Here is a 20,137-nt window from a genome sequence, read left to right as displayed (position 1 = left end):
GCCCACTTAGGCTTTAAACTAGTTTATAATAATGCTAAACCTACTTTTGCTATCTCAGTCTAGGTTTTTTGCTGTATCTTCAGAAAATATGTGTAAATTACAAAAAAAAAAAAAGATGTATAAACATCTTAAAAATTAACAAAACCACGGTCCGGTAAAGTTAATATCAAAAAGTTGTTACTCAGGAAATGTAAATGTATTTATTACTAAACCTACTACAGTAATATACTAAATGTTAGTGGATTATTAGTTTCTTAGTTATCAGGAAGCAAAATGTATTTCATTATTCTTCTTCATATATTGACAGATTTGATTAGATTTTTGGCAAATACCGTATTTTTCGGACTATAAGCCCCTACTTTTTTCCTACGTTTTGAACCCCGCGGCTTAAACAACGAAGCGGCTTATTTCTGAATTTTTCCTGGGTTTTTCCTGGTTTCACAAACTTCAAGCCAAAAAACTGAGCCCCATAACATTAGACCAATGCAATGTCCGAACGGAAAAGAAAAAACGCACCTCACCTGTGTTCTGAGCTGCATTGCATCGGGAGAAAAAACATTTTTTTAAACGCACGACGATGCCAAAAGATAAACTCCCGAGAGAAATAGCTGTGAAAGGAAGGAGGAAGACAGTGAACAATGACTTTCTTGGTAGGCTACTGTTTAGATACAAGCCATTGTAACGCGTTGAGTCTGGGTGAAGGGAGAGCTCAATAACTCCAGTTGCAACAGAAATCATATAAGCACAGACAGGTTTCCAAAACTCGTGCTTTTTTATTTTTCTTGGCAACAGCGTTACGGGTTAGTCAAAGAAACGTAGAAATCAGCATCAGAAAATAATAAGGACATATTCCTCATCTTGCACACATGCAGTAATACCGGAAAAATGCGGTGGCAGCCTATTCTCAAAATACCGCTCTGCTCTTAAAGGAGCCCCAACATATTTCACCTGTTACACCGTGTAACAGACACTGTCTTTCATTAAAGCCTGTGTAAAGTTCATTAGTTTCAGTGTAGACATATATGTCTATATATATATATATATATATATATATATATATATATATATATATATATATATATATATATATATATATATATGTATAGACAGGTGCGGCTTATTTATGTTTAAAATAAAAATCTTTGTCAAATTCAGGGTGCGGCTTATATTTGGGTGCGCTTAATAGTCCGGAAATTACGGTACATCATGATTCCCACTGACAGACACAAGGGGAGAGATCTTCCCTGATATGGATCCACATATGTTCTTCCTTTATATCCCAGGTGTTATAACAGTGATGGCTCAATTTAATCAATCTAATAATCTATTTTATTTTTATAAAACATTATATTATTTCATATATTATTTAACTGAGAAGGCATTTTATTTACTATTGTTTTAAAAATTAAAAAAAAATTAAAAACTGTTCGAATTGCAAATTAATAATAATAATACTATTACAAATAATAATTAATAATAATAAATTGCGCTAATAAAAAGCAACAAGCAATTTTATGTTTATTTCTTCTCCCAAAGCGTAACGAAATTGAACTGAACTGTGATTTAAAATGCATTTATGATATGAATTACAGTCACGTTAAAAATGATAGCATACCTTGTAGAATGTCTTTTAGCATTGTTAACTTGAAGTAGTCGTGTTCTGTATGATTTTATGTCTCTCACATCGTTTTAAGGTTTTTTGGATTTACACCATTGCTGAAGATTATTGAGATTTTCAGGCATTTCTTTTTGCGTGACTCTCTTAAGGTTCTGCCACGGTGTTTCAGTCAGGTTGAGGTCTGGACTTTGACTGGGCTATTGGAACACCTTGATTATGTTATTTTTCAGCCAGTCTGTTTTGGGAGGATGTTCCACTACATTTTCTAATGTGATTGTTAAGATTTGTGCTCATTTGCCCACATGGACGTTAGTAAAGTCAGATACTAATATAGAGTAAGGAAGCCTGAGGTGCAAATCTGTGTTCCAATTAATTCCAAACGTGTTCATTTTATATCTTCATAGAGCTGGCTTTGCGCAGTGGCCTTATCCTGCTGGAACAGGTTTGTGTTTCCCTTTAAGTGAAGGGAAAATTTTATGCTGCCATTTATGCAAAGCCAACCTATGTGCCCAACTTTGTGGTAACAGTTTATGAAATACCTGATCATGGCATGTTTAGGACATTTCTTATGTCAGAATCCAAAACCTAGGGCCATACACATATCAGAAAGTGTCAATAGTATCTATACAAAAATACTGGTTTGAATACAAATACTCTTGTTCATATAGGGTGTATATATATTCTATTGAAAAAGGAGACAATATGAGTTATAAGATTGGAAAAATAAAACACACACTCAAAGTGTCTTAGACTATAGACCTAGCAAAGAACAGTGTAAACAAAAGAGTATAAATATCCTGAACCTTTAAATGGGAAGCAGATGGTCCTATTGCCCAGACAATGTGAAATGTGGAACCAATGGTCATGGATAGAAAATGGAATGCCAAATAGGTCAAGAACACGTGCGCAGCCATGGACACGGTTTTGGTTCCTGACAAAAGGCTGTCCTATACATTTTACTTTCTACATGAAAATGTAGAAAGTAAAATTTTTCACCCGTCTTTACTTTTTACTCAGCAAATAATTAGGCCTGTGGGTTAATATTTTATCTTTGTCATTAAACAGAGGACAGCTAATAACACGTGAGCTTAAGTGTTTGTTGACCTTTGAACCTGCAGGCTCTTAGTAAACACAGAGGGATGGAGGTTCACACACAGATATAAAGGGCAAGCTTCAGGCACACTCACCCCACAACATGGAAAACACACACACCTAACATAACAGTGAAGGTGAAAAAACAGCCATTGGAAAATACATTCAAAAGGAAAGACAATTTACATATTAAAACCGTTTTTTAGTTGCTTTAATTTATAGACAGATTTAGAGGAGAGACTGATTGTAACACGGACATGTAAACACTACTGCCCTGTCATTCATGAGAAGACAGAGGAGACTTATGAAAGGAAAGGAGGAGAGGAGAGCTAGGTGACTAGAGGGAGAAATGTGTGGCACTGTGTATTCTGGTTATAAATATCTGCGTGTAGTTTTTAGGGAGGTTGGGGGAAAAGCCCAGGCTTCCTGTCTGCACACACCAGACCATCAGGAAGGGAGCACGCACACACACACACACACACACACACACACACACACACACACACACACACACACATACTCACACATTCACACATACCCACACCCCTATTTGATTCTATATGTCTGCATTACTGCTCCAAAGTCTTTTTAAAAAAAATTCCATCCAACAAATTTGGCATAATAACTCAAATAAATAAAAAAAACCATAGATAACAAATAGATTGGACTGCTAGGGGGTACTGTACCATATACATCCATTGTTTATGGCATCCAGTTACAGTTTATGGAACCAACAAATGTGCTGGGGTTATAGTTTTGTTAAATTTCAACTGTGGTATACATTTTCTATGTCGTTTAATAACTCTGCCTAGTAAAATATTATGTAGTGGTAAACAGGCAAAATTTATTATTTTTCTTCTTCTTCTTCTTCTTCTTCTTCTTCTTCTTCTTTTACTTTCTTCTTCTTCTTCTGCTTCTTCTTCCTCTTATTATTATATAAACCTCTGCCTACCTTCGATTTTAGGTATATGTGAAAACTGTGAATGTCCTGTGGTAGGTGGATCAGCTACATTTTATTGCCAATATATGAGAGTGCATGATGCTCTAAAATAATGTAGTGCTCTGTCTGAGGTCAATTCCTCCACCATGGAACCAGTGTTCCTTGGATTGGTCCCAGAGCCACCATGAGCCTGAGCAGAATATTGTTTACTGAAGATAAATGTATGAATGAATGAATTTCACAGCTTGCACTACTGATAGCAGACACCTTTATCCAAAACCACTTACAATTATACACAGAGCAGGTCAGGGTTAAGGGCCTTGCTCAAGGGTCCACGCGTAGCAGCTCGGTGGTGCTGTGATTTGAACTCACTAACGTTCATGCAAAAGTCCAACATTTCACCCGCTGAGATACCACTTCCTGTTGTTGAATGTGATGCTTTGGTGCAGTATTGTACTAACTTTTTCAAAATGGTGAAACGTTATTATATGCACCTGGCAACAATAAATCTCAGTATGCTACAGAAAAGCTTAAATATGATGCCTGATATCCAGCAGAGAGGCTGAAAGGCATCTGCAGTCTGTTTCCCTGGGTTTTGTGATTATTGCGCTCCATCGCTCTGTTAGCGAGAGGCCTGCATTCAGTGAACTTCATTAAGCTGGAATAATGGCATGTAGCGAAGATGTGATTACCATTTTTATTTGCTTATGCTGGTTGTCACTTTGCTACAGATGCTATCTGGAGATTGGAAGTGAGTGGAAAGGCATCCATTTTGATAGGATGACGTCAATTTTTAGAGGGTCTGGAGCGTTTTCTGTCCTCTCCTTTTATGCACACACAAACAAGTAAAGAGAGAGCAAACAAAAACTGAAATGGCTGTACTATAATTTTGACTGAAATTATTAATGATATGCTGTGGAACAATTTATCTGCAGTAATGCCTGAATGAAATGGAAATACCTAGTAAAGAACAACATAGCTTAATTTGCGTTTTGTGCATTTTGTGTGTGTGTGTGCGTGCGCGCACGTGTGCATGCTAGTGTGTTGCTTACGCAGTTACTCTGCTTGACGCACCCTCACATTGTCGGAATAAGTAAAAAGGTGGTTTTTAGAAGTGGAAATCTAGAAAGTAGAAATGTCTCCACAAGGTCAAAACACAAATCAGTTTTCTCCATCCTTTCTCTATGACCTGGTGAAAAGTTTGCTGATGTATATATGTGTTTACGTGTGTGTGCGCGTGTATGTGTATGTGCAGGTTCCGGCTGTGTGTGTGTGTTTTTCCTGCCATTGTGAGTGGGTGGATATCAGATTGCAGTGACACCATCAAGGGGCAAAAGCGAGAGAAATATGTCTCCATCCGGTTTAAGACAGAAATCCTACACACACTCAGGCACTTACAAAGCCTATACCTGACTTGTGCAAACACTAACCCAATACAGCGAAAACACACACACTTAAGTTTAGGCCGTGGCCTAATCTCTAAACTGGACATGATGAATTCTTCCAGGAGAAAAACTTAAATACTGGTAGCTAGTTTTTCAGGACTTTTTCCTATTTAAAATACTGACCATTTTAAAGGTACTGATTTGAAGTTGACATCAATTGGAACTACTTCCTGTTTAGAGTACAATAGAACACAATTTCAGTATAGTCCGCATTTTGGAAAACTATGATGGCATATATTCTCTTGTTTAATTATGGCAAGTTGCAATGAATCGTATTTATTGTTGTTTCATAATCATGACAAAAATGTATTCGCTCATGCCACAGCTTCTTTACCATAGGTGAACGAGAAATCATTATTTTTGCTAAGAGCATGCAAGCCAATGACATATTCCTCTTACTCTTGTTTTCCATTATGTCTCTATTCAAGTCCATAAAAGCATTAAAGCTATATACTTAATCTTAAACCCTGAAAATTAATTTGATCTTAAAATTCCTTGACTGTGTTATGAGAGTGTTCTGTTATGTGATCCCTTTTGGTAAAAAAAATATGCAGTTTGTTACTATCATGAACTGTATTCTCTTCCTGCATGCATGAAATGTGTGATGTAGATCATGATGTGTGTGATGTATGCTATACATCTGATGTGAAATGTGCGCTCCACTGACAAAGAGTTGTCTAATATTGCACTTTCCTGTCAGTTTCAACATTTTTTTTATTTACTCCACAGGCCTTGAGTTTGAGAATTTAAATGGTCAGAGAAATCTAATTTTATGTTGGGTGGAATTTTTCTAGTTACAGAAAACCTTATCGATTGACCTTAATAAACGTGGCATATTTAACACTGGGTTTTTCTAAAAATCATATTTGTATATTAATATATCACCCTTATAAAGTATTGTATCACTCTAAAACTCAGAAAATAAAGAAATATTAACTGCTGTGAACTTACATCCTGTCTGTGTCAGGCTTCACAATGTGGAAGCACTTACAAGTATTCTGCTTCTCCTGCCTATTGATCGCCGCCTATGGACTATTTATGGACCTTTTGTTATCACTCACTAAATGTCGTGCCATTCTTTTTCACACTGGCTCACAATATTGCTGCACAATGTGTACTAAAGAGCATTTTACAAGTGTGATTATATTCTTTTGACCAAAATGACTTGACATTTTGTTTTGACCGGGCCACTTATCACTACACCTACAGAAAACCACCAGGAGGCCAGAATGTACTCAGTCATCAAAATTGTGTTTTTTTTTAAGTACTTGCATTTCATTTGACTATAGTTTTCCATTGTTACATATGACAATAAAGTAAAGTAAAAAATAAAAATAAAAAATCATAATATTTGAAAAAACAAAGCCCTGAGGGTTTTTTTAAATGATTTATTATTTATCACAGAATGCATTATCCTTGTCTCACACAAAATATTCTCACTTTCCCACTCACTTTCGATAATCATTTTATCCTGCTCAGGGTAAATGATGAATCTTGAGTCTATCCTGGAAACACTTCGTGTGAAGTGGGAATATGAGATCATGTCAGTTTAAACACAATGCACCTACTAGCATGTTTTCTGGGGGGGGAGGAAACCTGAGAACCCTGTGGAAGCCCACATAGACATAGGGAGTACATGTAAAACTCCACACAGACAATAACCTGGTCAGGTACCCAAAGGTTTGAGGTGGCAATGCTACCTAATTTGCTAGCATGAATGTAGTCATAATTCACAAATATTTTTTAAAGAGTTTTAATCTATTACAGAACACACCCTATTAAGGTGAAACAATCTAGGTTTTAGGTTTATTTCGGGCTTTTTCTGTCGCTGGTTTCAATGTCTTAGAAGTAATATATAACTTTTCTGGCTTCTGCTATTTGGGAACAAAACTGCTTTGCCAAATTTTCCCAATTGCAGCACTGAGACCTGCATTTAAACAGCATGTCAAAATATGGGCTTGATCACAGGTTTTGAGCTGTCCCTGTCCTGCTCCAGGGCAGCCAGCAAGTGGTTAATGTAAGTTACTTGTTATAACGTAAGTGACTGAATGCTTCAGCTAAAAGTCTGCATGTAACTTTAGGAAACTGCACTGCAGTACAGTAAACCCACGCTCAAATGTATGCCCATCACTTCCTCCACACAATGACTCAGGTTCAACTTAGTGAGCAACACTGGTTTACACCGCACTCTTATTTTCTTAGCACTGATGCAGAAAACTTTATTAGCTGGAGCTGAGGTAAATGCCAGCATGCTTTTAGAAAGGTGACTGCGAGATCTCTGAGACAGCTGCTACAATGCTGATGTCAGCAGCACATCGCTCGCAGACAGCTTGCGTGGGAGGGATTTCAGTAATGCACTTCATTTCAGCACTGAAGTTCCTGCAACTTGTTTTTCTTTTTCAGCATGTGCACTTTTAGACTTTTTCACTTTGCCGGCCACTTCAAGAGGCACGACTTGTTCGAATCATTTACTTTATTGAATTTTCATCATCATTGATTGATATATGGCTCACTTTCACTATTGACTGAATAGGATTTTGGCTGCCTGGCCACCTTCACTGTGATTGGTCGATAAAGAGACATGTGAATGTGGGAGTTCTGACAGCACACTTATCAAAGAAAGAGTTGGTTGTAGCGAATCTAATAGCTAAAAGTCCCCCTGAGTTTAATTGTTGTTCCAGATCTTTTTTGTACCTATCACTTGTTAAAGACACCATATTCAAGAAGTATATCCTAAAACAACAATATGGATATTTTCTTATTTTAATTGTGTAGCTCATCACTTCCTGCAAAATAATTCAAATCTTTTATCATTTATATCAAGGTGTTATAACTACTGTTGAATGTTTAATTAAGTGTAAGACTGCTTCATGGAGGCTGGAGTTGCTCTACAGTAGTCACTTGTTAGCATCAAACATGATTTATCCTTGTCTTTGGCTGTATTTGTTTTAAGTTCATTTGTTTTTAAGTGGGTGGATTTTCTATGAGATCATACTCATGTGACAGACACTTGAGTCCATCTTTACTCATGAGTCTATCTCTATGCAAGATAACTCTATCTATCTCTATGCGAGGCTCTCAATAATGGTTTTTCTGTTATTCAGCAAGTTTGCTAAGATACTGTCAGGTTTGTGTAGGTCAGGTGAAGGTGTGGTGTATCTCGAATGCTACTGGCTCTTTTTTATAATAGTTAAGCAGTCCAATCACTTATGATCTCCACTTTCTGCAGGAAATATGCCAACACGCAGAATTAAATCACAGATAAAATCATTCTGTTCATTTCTGTGTTTGCTTTCAAGTCAGCACAGTGCAGCTGTTTATTCAGACTTATAAATTAAATTTTAAAATAAGATTAAAATAAGTTTAATTCATAATTGGGCAATAAAATTGGATGAGTTATATAATTGTTTGGCTTTACTGAAGCTCTGAGAGAAGTTTAAAAGTTCTTGAGTCAGGCTTTCAAATGCATGATGCAATGCTGTAATAAGCTTCTGCATAATTAGATGAAGCTGTAGCAAAAACTGCACTATTACCATCTCAGTTGGATCACTGCTATTATATTTAAATGTTCACCACTACAATGTGTGCTTTCACATCTCCCACAATGGTTATTACCTGTACTCTTGTTTGACCTCTTACAGCTTTAACAGTTTATTTCAGAAAAAGAAAAGTGTTAATGAAGTAAAATTAACATTTAAGAGTAGCACAGGTTTTTCCAAAGACTATGATGTGCTACTGCCCATGATATAATAGACTGTTATAGATCAGAGTTCCACTACCACCGAGACTCTTAGTGTGTATCTTCAGCCAGACCTCTTTTGATAAAAAAGCGCTGATTGAATTAGCACTAGTCACAAATCTGCCTTTGGTGCTAAAGTAGATAAAGGTTTACCTGAGAGTATGTGCACTTATTGCTTTTTCTCTATCTCCTTAATGCTTAGATTTTAGACACACCATGGACACCATATACGCAAAGACAATTTGTTCGAAACGTAGTGAGAAAAAAAGAAACCTAATGGATAGGTGGAAGAAACAGCAAGTACCAGAATGAGTTATATAAATGAAGTGTTTGTGATGGACTTGTAGCACAGTTTTGGCTGACAAGCACGATGGCACTGATGGTTGAAGCTTTAGAGCTTTATCTGTTTATGCCGAGTGTACAGCCGAGGAACTAAGTGAGCTGGAAGGATTTAAAGAATAAAGCACTATTTAAGTAGAGATGAAGCAATAGCCAAAACTCACTAGCACTATCAGCAGCTAATCGAACAGCATCGCAGGTAAATTTTAAAATAAAAATCTCAAATTCATTACAAAATACATATTGGATGCTACTGAACATCATCTTATCAATTGTAAAGTTTAATATGCAAGTTGTTTAGTGTTTATAATTTTTTATGAATAGCTTGAGTTGCCAAAGAATATTCTTTAATAGAGTTTGTGGTACATGTGCAGTATAGTGTATAATTTATAATAATTAATAAAAATAAAATTTGGATTCTCATTTATATGCAGCAAAGACTAAAAAGCATAAATGGCAGGATTTTAGGGTTTGATACAGGTGCTGTTGTGGGTGTGGTTTAGTGTATGTATTGTGAAGAAAAACTAAATATGAAGCTCTCCAGATCAGCCTGCTAAAAGCCAAACCTCATCACTGTGAGCACATTGGCTGACATTAAAAGTCCTAAAAGGAAAAGCCTTGGAAAGAAGAATAGTAACTTCACAATACCAGTGATGATGGAGATATAGTTGTATTGGCTCGGAGTGTGTGTGTGTGTGTGTGTGTTGCTAGGGTGACCTCACTAGAAATGTGCTATAGTGAGCTATAGGCCGGGAAAATTCCCTAAGGCCTTAACAGTCACACTCATTTCATAGTCTGCTGCCAGTGTGAAATGTTTCAGTGTCTTGCAAGTGTCAGCCTGGCTGTCCTCATTGCGCTTTCAGTTCAAAATTTCCTGTAATACATATTCTGTTGCTAAGCTCAATACGGTAGACTAGTAAATGTTACTCCCTTGCCTTAGTTCATTATAAATGAGGTTGTTTAGGGGGGATTATCATCTAAACTCATTAAAAACACTGTTGTGCTTAAGGGTTTGCTAACTTGTAACAAGTAGGGCTATCCGATTTTCATTAGCAGTCAAAATCACCCAAAAATGGCACTTTTTATGATTTTCGCATTTGGGCCAACATCTAAGGTTTTTGCTTTTTCAGTGAAGCCTGAATAATGTTTGCAATTATTTCTGGTAGCGGTTGCGGTTGCTTTACTCCAGCTTTGTTAAGGTGAAATTTGACTTAAGAATTTAGAAGACTGAAAACAAGAGATCCTTTTGGACAGTAACAAAATTGTACTTGTTGTTCATTACTATTGTCATACCAGACTTTTTCTGACTCACTTTTACAGATGAAAAAATATTCGGAGAAACAAATATTTTCTCTAAAATTAAGTAGTAGTTCTCAGCAGCTTTGAAAGTTATTTTATTTAAACAATAAAATGAAAAGATGCATTTGAGTTGGTGAGATGCATGCTAATTGGATTGACAATAATTACACATCAGTATAGCTAGCTAATTGTACACTAGAGTTTAGCTAACACATTTGTACCAAACTGCACATGAATGGACAATATTTGGTTGAGGATTAAATGCTAGACAGTAATGTATGCCTGAAACTAGAGTCCAGTTTAGGAAATGTATCATTGTACCAGACAAGAATGTCCGAGAAAAGTTAACTGGGTTGCATAATGAGTCTTTAAATAGCCTCAGCGCTCTGCTGCAATTGATCCTGCGGGTTGCCTTATGGTGAGTGACGTATCGCTAATGGTGCTGAGAGATTCTCCCAGAGCTCCGGTGACACCCACTATCAGCCTCCACGCTCTCAGGTATCTGGCATTAGGTCTCGCCTACATGCCGGGACAGTGAGTGTGTGTGTGTGAGTGCAGGTATGCTGGAGTGAAGCTGTTACATTGTGTATAGGTGTTTGATGAGGACTCTCGTAAACTCTGAGCTTTGCTCAGTGTCGATCATGGCTGTTACATTCATCTCTGGAAGGAGTGAGCAAGGTGAAGAGAGGGGAGGTTTTCCAGAATCAAGGAGCAAAAGGCAGGTTCTGTGGTGGTGAGTCACTGCTGTTCTACACAATGTCTCTGGTAGCTGAGTGTCAACTGTCTGTTTTAACGATTGCGGTTCAGGAGTCAGTACCTGAAACTGATCCCTGGATCTTTGATCCTGCACAGTGTTCCACAAAGAGGAAGTTGTTTATTGACTTTATGTAGATTTGTTAGAAAATGCAGTAAATGTAGATGAAAGTTGTAACTTGTTAATCTACATTCACTATAGCTAAATAGCTAGAGTCAATAGTATTATTATAAAGTAGCTAGCTACACTATAAGCTGCTAATCCTCGCACTTCCACTGAAGCTACTTTGTTGAACTGTGGAGCTTCCAAGTGCTTTCTACTGAGTGTAACAGAGATTATTTTCTTTTGGTAAACCAGAGTAGTTCAATTTTCATCACAGAAGTAAAAATTACTTAACTGTAAAACAACAATCACCAAACAGCAGCAGGTACAGAGTATTTAATAGACTACTTCTGGTTAGGTTTGCACCTAGCAATATCTGTCGATTATTATTATTATTAATAATAATAATAATAATAATAATAATAATAATAATAATAATTATTATTATTATTATTATTAGCATCCTCATTAACATCAGCATTATTAGCAATCATAATGATTATTATTGTTTCAACCTGTTTAGTATTTGATATTAGCTGATGCTGGCTGTTAGACTAAATACCTGAAGTCAGCTGTTTTGTTACATCGAAACAGTTGATAATTCAATGCTTTTTCACAGAGCATTCTAACTCATTTAGAGGAAAGTGCTTACTCTTTTGCATTCATGAGCTCACAGACAAGCGACTGGACAGTGTTATTCCTATTGCCAAGTAAAAGAGCTATACCATCCCTCCCACCTGTCAAATTTTGCTCTCCTGGTCTCCCAGCCATGGGAGGCCATCAAAGGCATTCCTACTTGCTATATCCTGACAACTGAGCCAATGTTTTTGTGTTAAGCCATTTGTTCAATATTTGTTGCAGACCTAGACATAACAGAGCAACTACGGTATATAAAAAGTTTGAGGAATAGATTAGCAAATACCAGATAATTATGGATAGATGTACGTATATAGAGATAAATAGATACATGGATGGATGGATAGACAGACAGACAGACAGAGATAGATAGATAGATAGATAGATAGATAGATAGATAGATAGATAGATAGATAGAAAGATAGATAGATAACTAGCTACAAAATTATGACCTAAAGGCGAGTTCCCTCCGAGTTCGCAGGCTGCAGAGGGAGGAAGAGAGGGATCGGATCATATTGCAGAATGTGGGCAGACGATTGACATAAAAGAACCGGACGAGTTTACAGCCCACGCAGAGCAACGCTCCCTAATTGCTTGAGACAATGCGCATGAGGACAGAGATTACCATGCTCACAGCAAGATGGCCTTAAATACACCACTGGGCCTGCTGTGTCGGACTGTTTCTATGGTAACTCAGGAGGGGTAGCATTACTGCAAGGTACGATGGGAAGTGGAGGGGGATAAAACACAATAGCTTCTAAAATGAACTCATAGCTTCACACATTTACTTTCTTTATTTTCTCCTCTTTCTTTCTTTCTTTCTTTCTTTCTTTCTTTCTTTCTTTCTTTCTTTCTTTCTTTCTTTCTTTCTTTCTTTCTTTCTTTCTTTCTTTCTTTCTTTCCTTACTTCATCTGCTTTTTATTGCAACCAAGTCTTTTAAGGCCTGCTCCACTGAATACAGGCTTGCTGTAGAGAAATGTTGTGTGCTGCCACATTCCAATTGTAATATCCATCTGGGAAGTGAGACCAGCATCAGCCATGATATTACTGGAACTAATTTCGTTAAAAGAGCTCTTCCTATTTGCTCTCCTTCCTTTCTTCCCTCCCTCCCTCTCTCCCTCTTTCTCCCAGCAGCCATGTGACATCTCCTTTCTGCACTTCTCTTCTGCTTTCCGTTTGACCTCCTTCCTTGCACTTGGTTCTTTAATTGAGGCCGAATGATCGAATAGCTCTATTCTAATGAGCTGTCCATTGTGATCTACACTAAACCTTTTCAGCTTTACAGCTTTATTTACTCGTCATGTGTGTGTGAGTGTACAGTTATGGTAAAAGTGATAATCCCTATTAGTTGGCATATATTGGATATATTTTAATCATATTATTTGCTACAACTGCATATACACTAGGACATTATGCCACATTTATCAAACTGGATATAAAACCATTAATTTGTAAATCCAGTTTCTTTCAAAAAGACCAAACAATAATAGTTGTAATTAGGGCTGAAACAATTTCTCGAATAACTCGAGTAATTCGAATACAAAAAAGCAAAGAGGCAAATTATATGCTTTGTTTAGTCCATTTACCTTCACAGGGAGCACTGTGTTTCCCCACGGACTATTATTACTTACACACCACCCGCTAAACTCTGTTCTGCTGTAGGGTCTCATTTATAAACATGGCTTTTGGACAAAATGGTACACCACATTCCATTAAAAAGGTTCTGTGTCACCAGTTCCCTTTCTCCGTTTCTGTGTTTCCACGCTGTACACAGCTCAGAGTTTACTTACAGGTGCGCACGTTCTTCTGTCAAGTTTTTCTTTCTCTTTATAAATCACAATCTTTGTGTTGAAAGTGACAAACGAATGTTTTCAGCCTTGTTTTTTCACTTTTATGCCACTTACTGTATATAAATGTAGCCCCTGGACAGGTAAAAACAGAAGACGGTGTAGAATGAAACCAATAGAAAAAGGAGAATGCTGTATAGAATGACTTATTCCAGTCACAAACAAGGAACTTCAATATTTTTGGGGGGGGGATTTGCTAATGTTTATAGAAGATCCATTCAGGGTATCAACTCTATAAGCACTTTACTCTCATTACTTCAAAAAAGAAGGCTAACATCACATGAACCCTGCTGACCTGGTCATCTGAAGAGGGCACTTTCAAGTGTCTCATGTTAAAATGCCCTGATCCTTTTTGTTTGTTCAGGTTGATGCCTGAGAAACTGCAGTAGAGGCCGTGATGTCTCAGCGACTAAGTAGGATGCCTGGTGCCTAGTGGCAATTTCAAGTCTTCCTTTTTGGGTTCTGACTTTATTTACACTTTGAATCTCATTTTTGCCTAAACTAGTCTGTCTGCCAATTGCCTGACCTGTGCCTGGCTTCTGATCACAGTATTGGATTTTTGTTTTGGATTTCTTCCCTGAATTTCCAACAAACTTTCACCTGGACTTGCAATCTTATCTGCCCCTTTGCCTCAGACAGTCATGAGTGGAAGCTAACCCTCCCACGTAAACACATGTTCACACCACCCTCATCAAAATATCTGTCACTGCCTTTAAAACCCACACTTTGAGAAACACACTGATTATGTGCAAGAGTCTGGATGGGTGTAAATGAGGGCGAAGATTTCACAGCTTCTATGTCGCTTGTGCTTGGGTTTGTACATATCAGCTATAGGTGACTGCTCTTATACAATGATTTATTGTGGTGATTATATTTTTTTTGCTATTGCTACACAATGATATGATCGGTATGGTTGTATTGTTGTTAAAGACAAACCACAGTACTATTTACTATGGTAACCAGGAAAACCCTTATTCTCTCTTGTGCAAAAGGAATGCAATTCATTTCTATTAAATGGCAATTTTTTTTCAAAGCTAAATCTTCAAGTTTTTTTCAGTGGAAGTTGGTGTACACAGATCTTGATTATCTTGATTATTGCTTTGATTATGTCCTGCATGTTTCTGATTTAGACTTTTTTGTGCCTTTTTGCCTGAAGTTTAGCCCTCCTTGTGTTTTTCAGTATATTTCTCAAGCATTTCGCTTGTTCGCAACATACAGACATGCTTTTGTTTTGTTTCAGACAGTGCAGGCTATCAATAAATGAGCTGATATTTAACAAAAAAAAAAAGGCGACTCGTAAAAATAACTACTGTCTAAATACATGGTGTGTTTTAGTAAATCAACTCCAAAGTCATCTGATTAACTGCATGTTAACTTTACATCTCGGTACAATTTTAAGAAATGTGCATATTTTCGATTATACATGATGATTTGATTACTTTTATCCACCAACTTAACCATATCACAAAGCTTTGTGTGTCTGTGTGTGTGTGTGTGTGTTTGTGTGTGTTTGTGTGTGCATGTGTGCGCGTGTGCAATGATTAGTTGTTGTCATGGTGGCATTTTTCCAGCATGTCTGTCAACCCCTGTGCTGCTATTTTTAACTCGGAGGCTGTAGGTGTGTGTGTGTGTGTGTGTGTATGGTTGTGTATACACAGGCTTGTAACTGGACTCTCCTCTGTTCTCTTTGAGTGGATAATTTTAGACGAGCAGTTGGACATTTCAGCAGGGTGTCGGGTGTCTAGCCCACCACCCTGTGTTTGTGTGCCGTGCGTGTTTTTGTCTTTTCTCTCTGTCCTTCCTCTGATTGTTTCATATGTGCCTCATTTGTTCTTAACTGATGAGCAGCTGATGGTGGTTTCAGATGATTATGCAGTACATTTGTATAAAAATACAATGTTTTTGTTTTTTAGAGGCGCATAGAATATTTGCACACTGGTGTTACTTTTAGGACATGGAAAGCCATTTAATTTTATATTTATTGTTTAAATATATTGTGCGTTCTTGTTCTGAGGCTGGTGTCGGACTTTAATGCTGGATCATTATCGGATACAATTTGATCTTTTGTGATAAAATCCATTAATGGACTTCTTGTCTTGAATGCATATTATGTTGATCAAAACAACACAGTGTTTATGTGAACAATTTGTCCCTGAACTAACCAACTTTCTAACCAAATTACTTCTACTTTACAGTTCTCTCAACCTGGGAACAGTATGTGATAGAGAGTTACCATGGCTACTAGTCAATATGGAATATCTTTTAATATTAGTAATGTATCAAAATGAAAGATGTGAAGACACATTTGAGTGTTCTAAAATATGCAGCATTTTGTCATAAACCTGTTATAACATGTAATACCTGGTTATAGAACTGTGTTTTACAAACCTGGGGCCCGTCATAAACTCTCTGCAGAGGTAGAAGGTAACAAAGTACTATTACTCTGTTACTATTTCTAGTATATAGGAATAATTTTATATAGTGTTTCAAAATAGGGAAAAGTTTGTATGATGATGGGCTGTGGGGCAGCAACCATGAAAGAATGACAGGCAGAGAACATTAACCACCTGACGCTGAGTCACATAGACACACACACACACACACACACACACACACACACACACACACACACATATAAACACACATGGTGGCCTAGAACAGAAACAGCTCTGCTGATGTCTGCTGTTCAATACCATATGAGGCAGAGTCTCTCTTCTATGCACTGAATGATGAGAGTTTGCTGGCCAAACAGACTGGTCAGCAGATTGGTGGGGATCTTTTTGTTTCTGGCAGAAGCTAAGGATGCTCATCGTGTGTGTGTGTGTGTGTGTGTGTGTGTGTGTGTGTGTGTGTGTGTGTGTATACATGTGAAAGAGAGTCTGTTTGTCTTTTTTGTTATCCATTAATAAGTATCAGGAGGACTTCAAACATTAGATGCCACCTGATATAAGTCTTAGCACTTTCTCCTACTCTTATGTATAATCGCAGATCTTTCTTCCTACAACTATTTTACATTAAAAGCTACAGCTCCACAAACACTTTTATGTATTGTAGTTTGTATAAGTATATGGACACAGTATTCTTTGTCACTATAACCCACTTTAGATTCACTGTAAATTATACAAACCATGCATGACCGCCTAGCTGAAGGTGTGTGTTTTTCCTTGTGTGTGATGCAGGAAAGCCATATCTCGCTCGGGTCTGCAGCACCTGGCCTCAGTCCAGAAGCCTCTCCCTGCTGTGACCAACGGACCAGCCAAGGAGCTGCGTGCCACCATCGACTGGAGTGTGAGTCATACACTCTGTATTTCATACCTCCTTATCCTACACACATACACAAATATAGCTTGGCTCCAAAACTGAAATACTAAATGAAAAACAAAGCAAAGGTCCTTATAAACGGGGTTTGGGTATAGAATAGATAGTTGCTATGTAATCAGGTAATTAAGTTGCCATGTATTTTGGTTCACTGACAATGTAGCTCATCATTTGTTTTATTAGGAAAGACTAGTAAATATTCTGGGTATGTGTGTCTAAGACTGCATTTGCACACCTTGTTGCACAATTATGGTTTTATGACACGGATCTGAGTCTCCTTTGATTTTTCAACAAGATGTTTCCACTTATAGAACCGCCAAATGTTTTTTTTTTTCTTTTTACACATTCTATGTAAACTCTTGGGACTGTCGTGTGAAAATATCTCCGATCAGCAATCTCTGAAATATTCACAAAAAAATAAAACAACTCATTGAGATCATAGATTCCCCATTCTGCTGTCCTGCTGGGTGAATATGAACTGATAATCTTGATCTCTGTGCATATGAGTTTATTTGTTTTGTTGACAACGTGATTGGCTCATTCAATATTTTCAGGAATGTGAAGGGGATAGCAATAAAGTGGAATGTGAAGGTATGGATTAGCTTGAAAGCAAATGGATAAGATTTATTTTGTTTATGTTGTTAGCCGGAAGGAGCTCTCTGTTTGTGTGCGATTTGCATGTTTAGCATTCTGTTCTCGGTCATATCTCCACAGGCAAGATATGTGGCGTGGGTGTGGTCAGTGGGCAACTCCTCCTCCTGCTGCTAGTCTTTCTCGCCACGTAATATGGCCCGAGACAGCATTAAATACTAATGTATGTTATCTGGTGGAAAAATCTCCAGTATTGAATTTACATTTACAGTCATTAGAGATAATTGAGCACTGTAAGTGTTAATTTAATGCTGGGGGGATTTGCTAAGCTGTGTGTGCCATATTACATGGAGTATAAACTTTTGATTTCAACTACTGTTGATTTGTACTATATTTGTAATATAGTTGAGTTGTATTGTACGATGCAAGTAGAGCTCAAAATTATACATTTCTGCTTTTTCCTGAGAGAGTGTATGAATATGGCCTTTTTCGTAGGCCCTCATTCAGTTTCGCTTTATATGTACATATTTTTCCGAGTGTGTATTTTATGTTCCTGTGTGTGAGAGATTAGTTCCTGTGTTCCAGCATTAAAATGTTGCTGGTCTAAAGCCAAGGACATGATGTCAAGAGGGCTGCTTCATTTCATTGCCATGACAACAACATGAAGAACTCAATGACCACATCTGGGGAATTACTATCGAAGTTCTGTTACCTGAGTAGGAACTATAAATAAAACCTTTTTTTTTTGTATAGATACACTGTTTCAAGTAAAATGTACTTTAATGTCATGGAATTGCTGTTTAAAATGATATCTTTGTGTATATATTGGAATTTGGATGGTGCAAAATGTTTATCATGAAAAAAGTCAACTACTGATGTACAACCACATGGTTGGACTACAATATTACACAGTTTTATGACCTGGACCTCGAATATTACTGGAGTGTCTTGTATGTTTTTACACTAAAAGTGCCAAAAGCTGCCTACCTAATGTGAAGAGGCAATTTGATCAACATTGCAAACAGCAAAGCACAGCATGGGTCATCTGCAGTGAGAAAGTGACCAAACTGCAGAAAGATATCTTATCAAATTATGTATTTTTGGGTTGTGGGAGAATTAGATGTGATGCTAAACTGAGCTGTGAGGTTCAGAGTCAAAGGACTCAAAGTTCTGCAGAAATTAGATGTATTCTGGGTATTTTGGAAACGATAAACAAAAAGGAAAAAATAGACACTTGATGAGATACAAAAATGTAATGAAATTCATTACTTTTTCTGTTAGTTATCTAATAAGGTTTGTTTGGTAACAGTAAAAGGCAAAAAAAACTTATTAAAATGTTGCTGGACCTGCTAAGGACCTGCTAACAGATAAATGAATGAATTACATTACATTTTTGTATCTAATCAGGTGTCTATTTTTTCCTTTTTGTATATCGTTTCCAAAATGAAGAGCATAAAGGATCAAAACCTGGAAAGTCTGATATCCTTTATGCTCTTTATGCAATTTCTGTTTTATTCAATGTAAATCAACAGACAGAAGATGGTGATTAGTTTGAGTCACACTACTTGACAGAGGACGAAGGAAATAAGAGAGCACAGGTGATAGGTTGATACCTGATCAGTGTGTACAATTGCACTGCTCAGGATAGAAAGCATTTTTTATGTAGGAGTGTGTATGACCTGTACAGGATTTGTCTTTCTGTACAGGATGTAGGACGTGCCATTAAGTGTGTGTAACCTTAAAAGCTGAGTGTGTGTGTGTGTGTGTGTGTGTGTGTGTGTGTGTGTGTGTGTGTGTGCATGTGTGTGGTGTTTAGGAGAATGCAGTAAATGGGGAGCACCTGTGGCTTGAGACTAACTGCTCTGGAGAGATGTGTTACCTTGGCGAGGAGACGTGCATAGTGAAGATTGCAGTGAGTATATAAGATTGCTGTGCATGTAGACATAAATTCCTTATATTCATGGTGAGATTTGCCTGGTGAGTTTTGAGAGTCTTGTTTGTTTGTCTTATTTTGAACTAGTCTATGAAAACTGTCCCTATATAATATAATAGCATAAAGAGCAGTGAGGAGTCAGCTGAGTGAAGGCCACTGATGAATAGATGTGTCATTAGAGTGCTGCGGCAATGACACTGCTGTTCATGAGTTAATACATTTTACGCACGAAAGCCAGAGATTGCTATTAGTCTAAAGAGGAAAAAGGCAGGCAGGAGATTCTTTGCTCGCTCTCAGTCAGGCTTTTGTTTGCATTTAACATGGCACTCTGAGGTGTTAAAGAGCTCTCTGAATACCTCTCCAGGCAAGATGGCAAATCTTTTGCTGTAAAACATGCCTTTTATTTCATGCAGCAATAAAAGGAAGAATCTGTGTTTATAGTACAAAAGATAATTTGGATGCAATGAGACAAGCTGTGCTTGC

At 37.3% G+C, this 20,137-nt stretch overlaps 1 protein-coding gene across 3 annotated transcripts in view; it reads left to right on the top strand.

Annotated features, from left to right (window-relative positions):
- dgki (diacylglycerol kinase, iota) overlaps positions 1–20,137 on the top strand; it is a 68,076-nt gene that overhangs the window by 14,954 nt on the left and 32,985 nt on the right. For all 3 annotated transcript variants that reach the window (XM_046873056.1, XM_046873057.1, XM_046873055.1), the window contains exons 2-3: positions 16,992–17,100; positions 19,538–19,633. In XM_046873056.1, the coding sequence (XP_046729012.1) occupies positions 16,992–17,100; positions 19,538–19,633 (205 nt within the window). The remainder of the gene's footprint in view (positions 1–16,991; positions 17,101–19,537; positions 19,634–20,137) is intronic.

This window comes from Silurus meridionalis, chromosome 18, assembly GCF_014805685.1.
Source record: "Silurus meridionalis isolate SWU-2019-XX chromosome 18, ASM1480568v1, whole genome shotgun sequence".
Taxonomy (NCBI): Eukaryota; Metazoa; Chordata; class Actinopteri; order Siluriformes; family Siluridae; genus Silurus; species Silurus meridionalis.
This window is presented reverse-complemented; position numbering and strand designations above follow the sequence as displayed.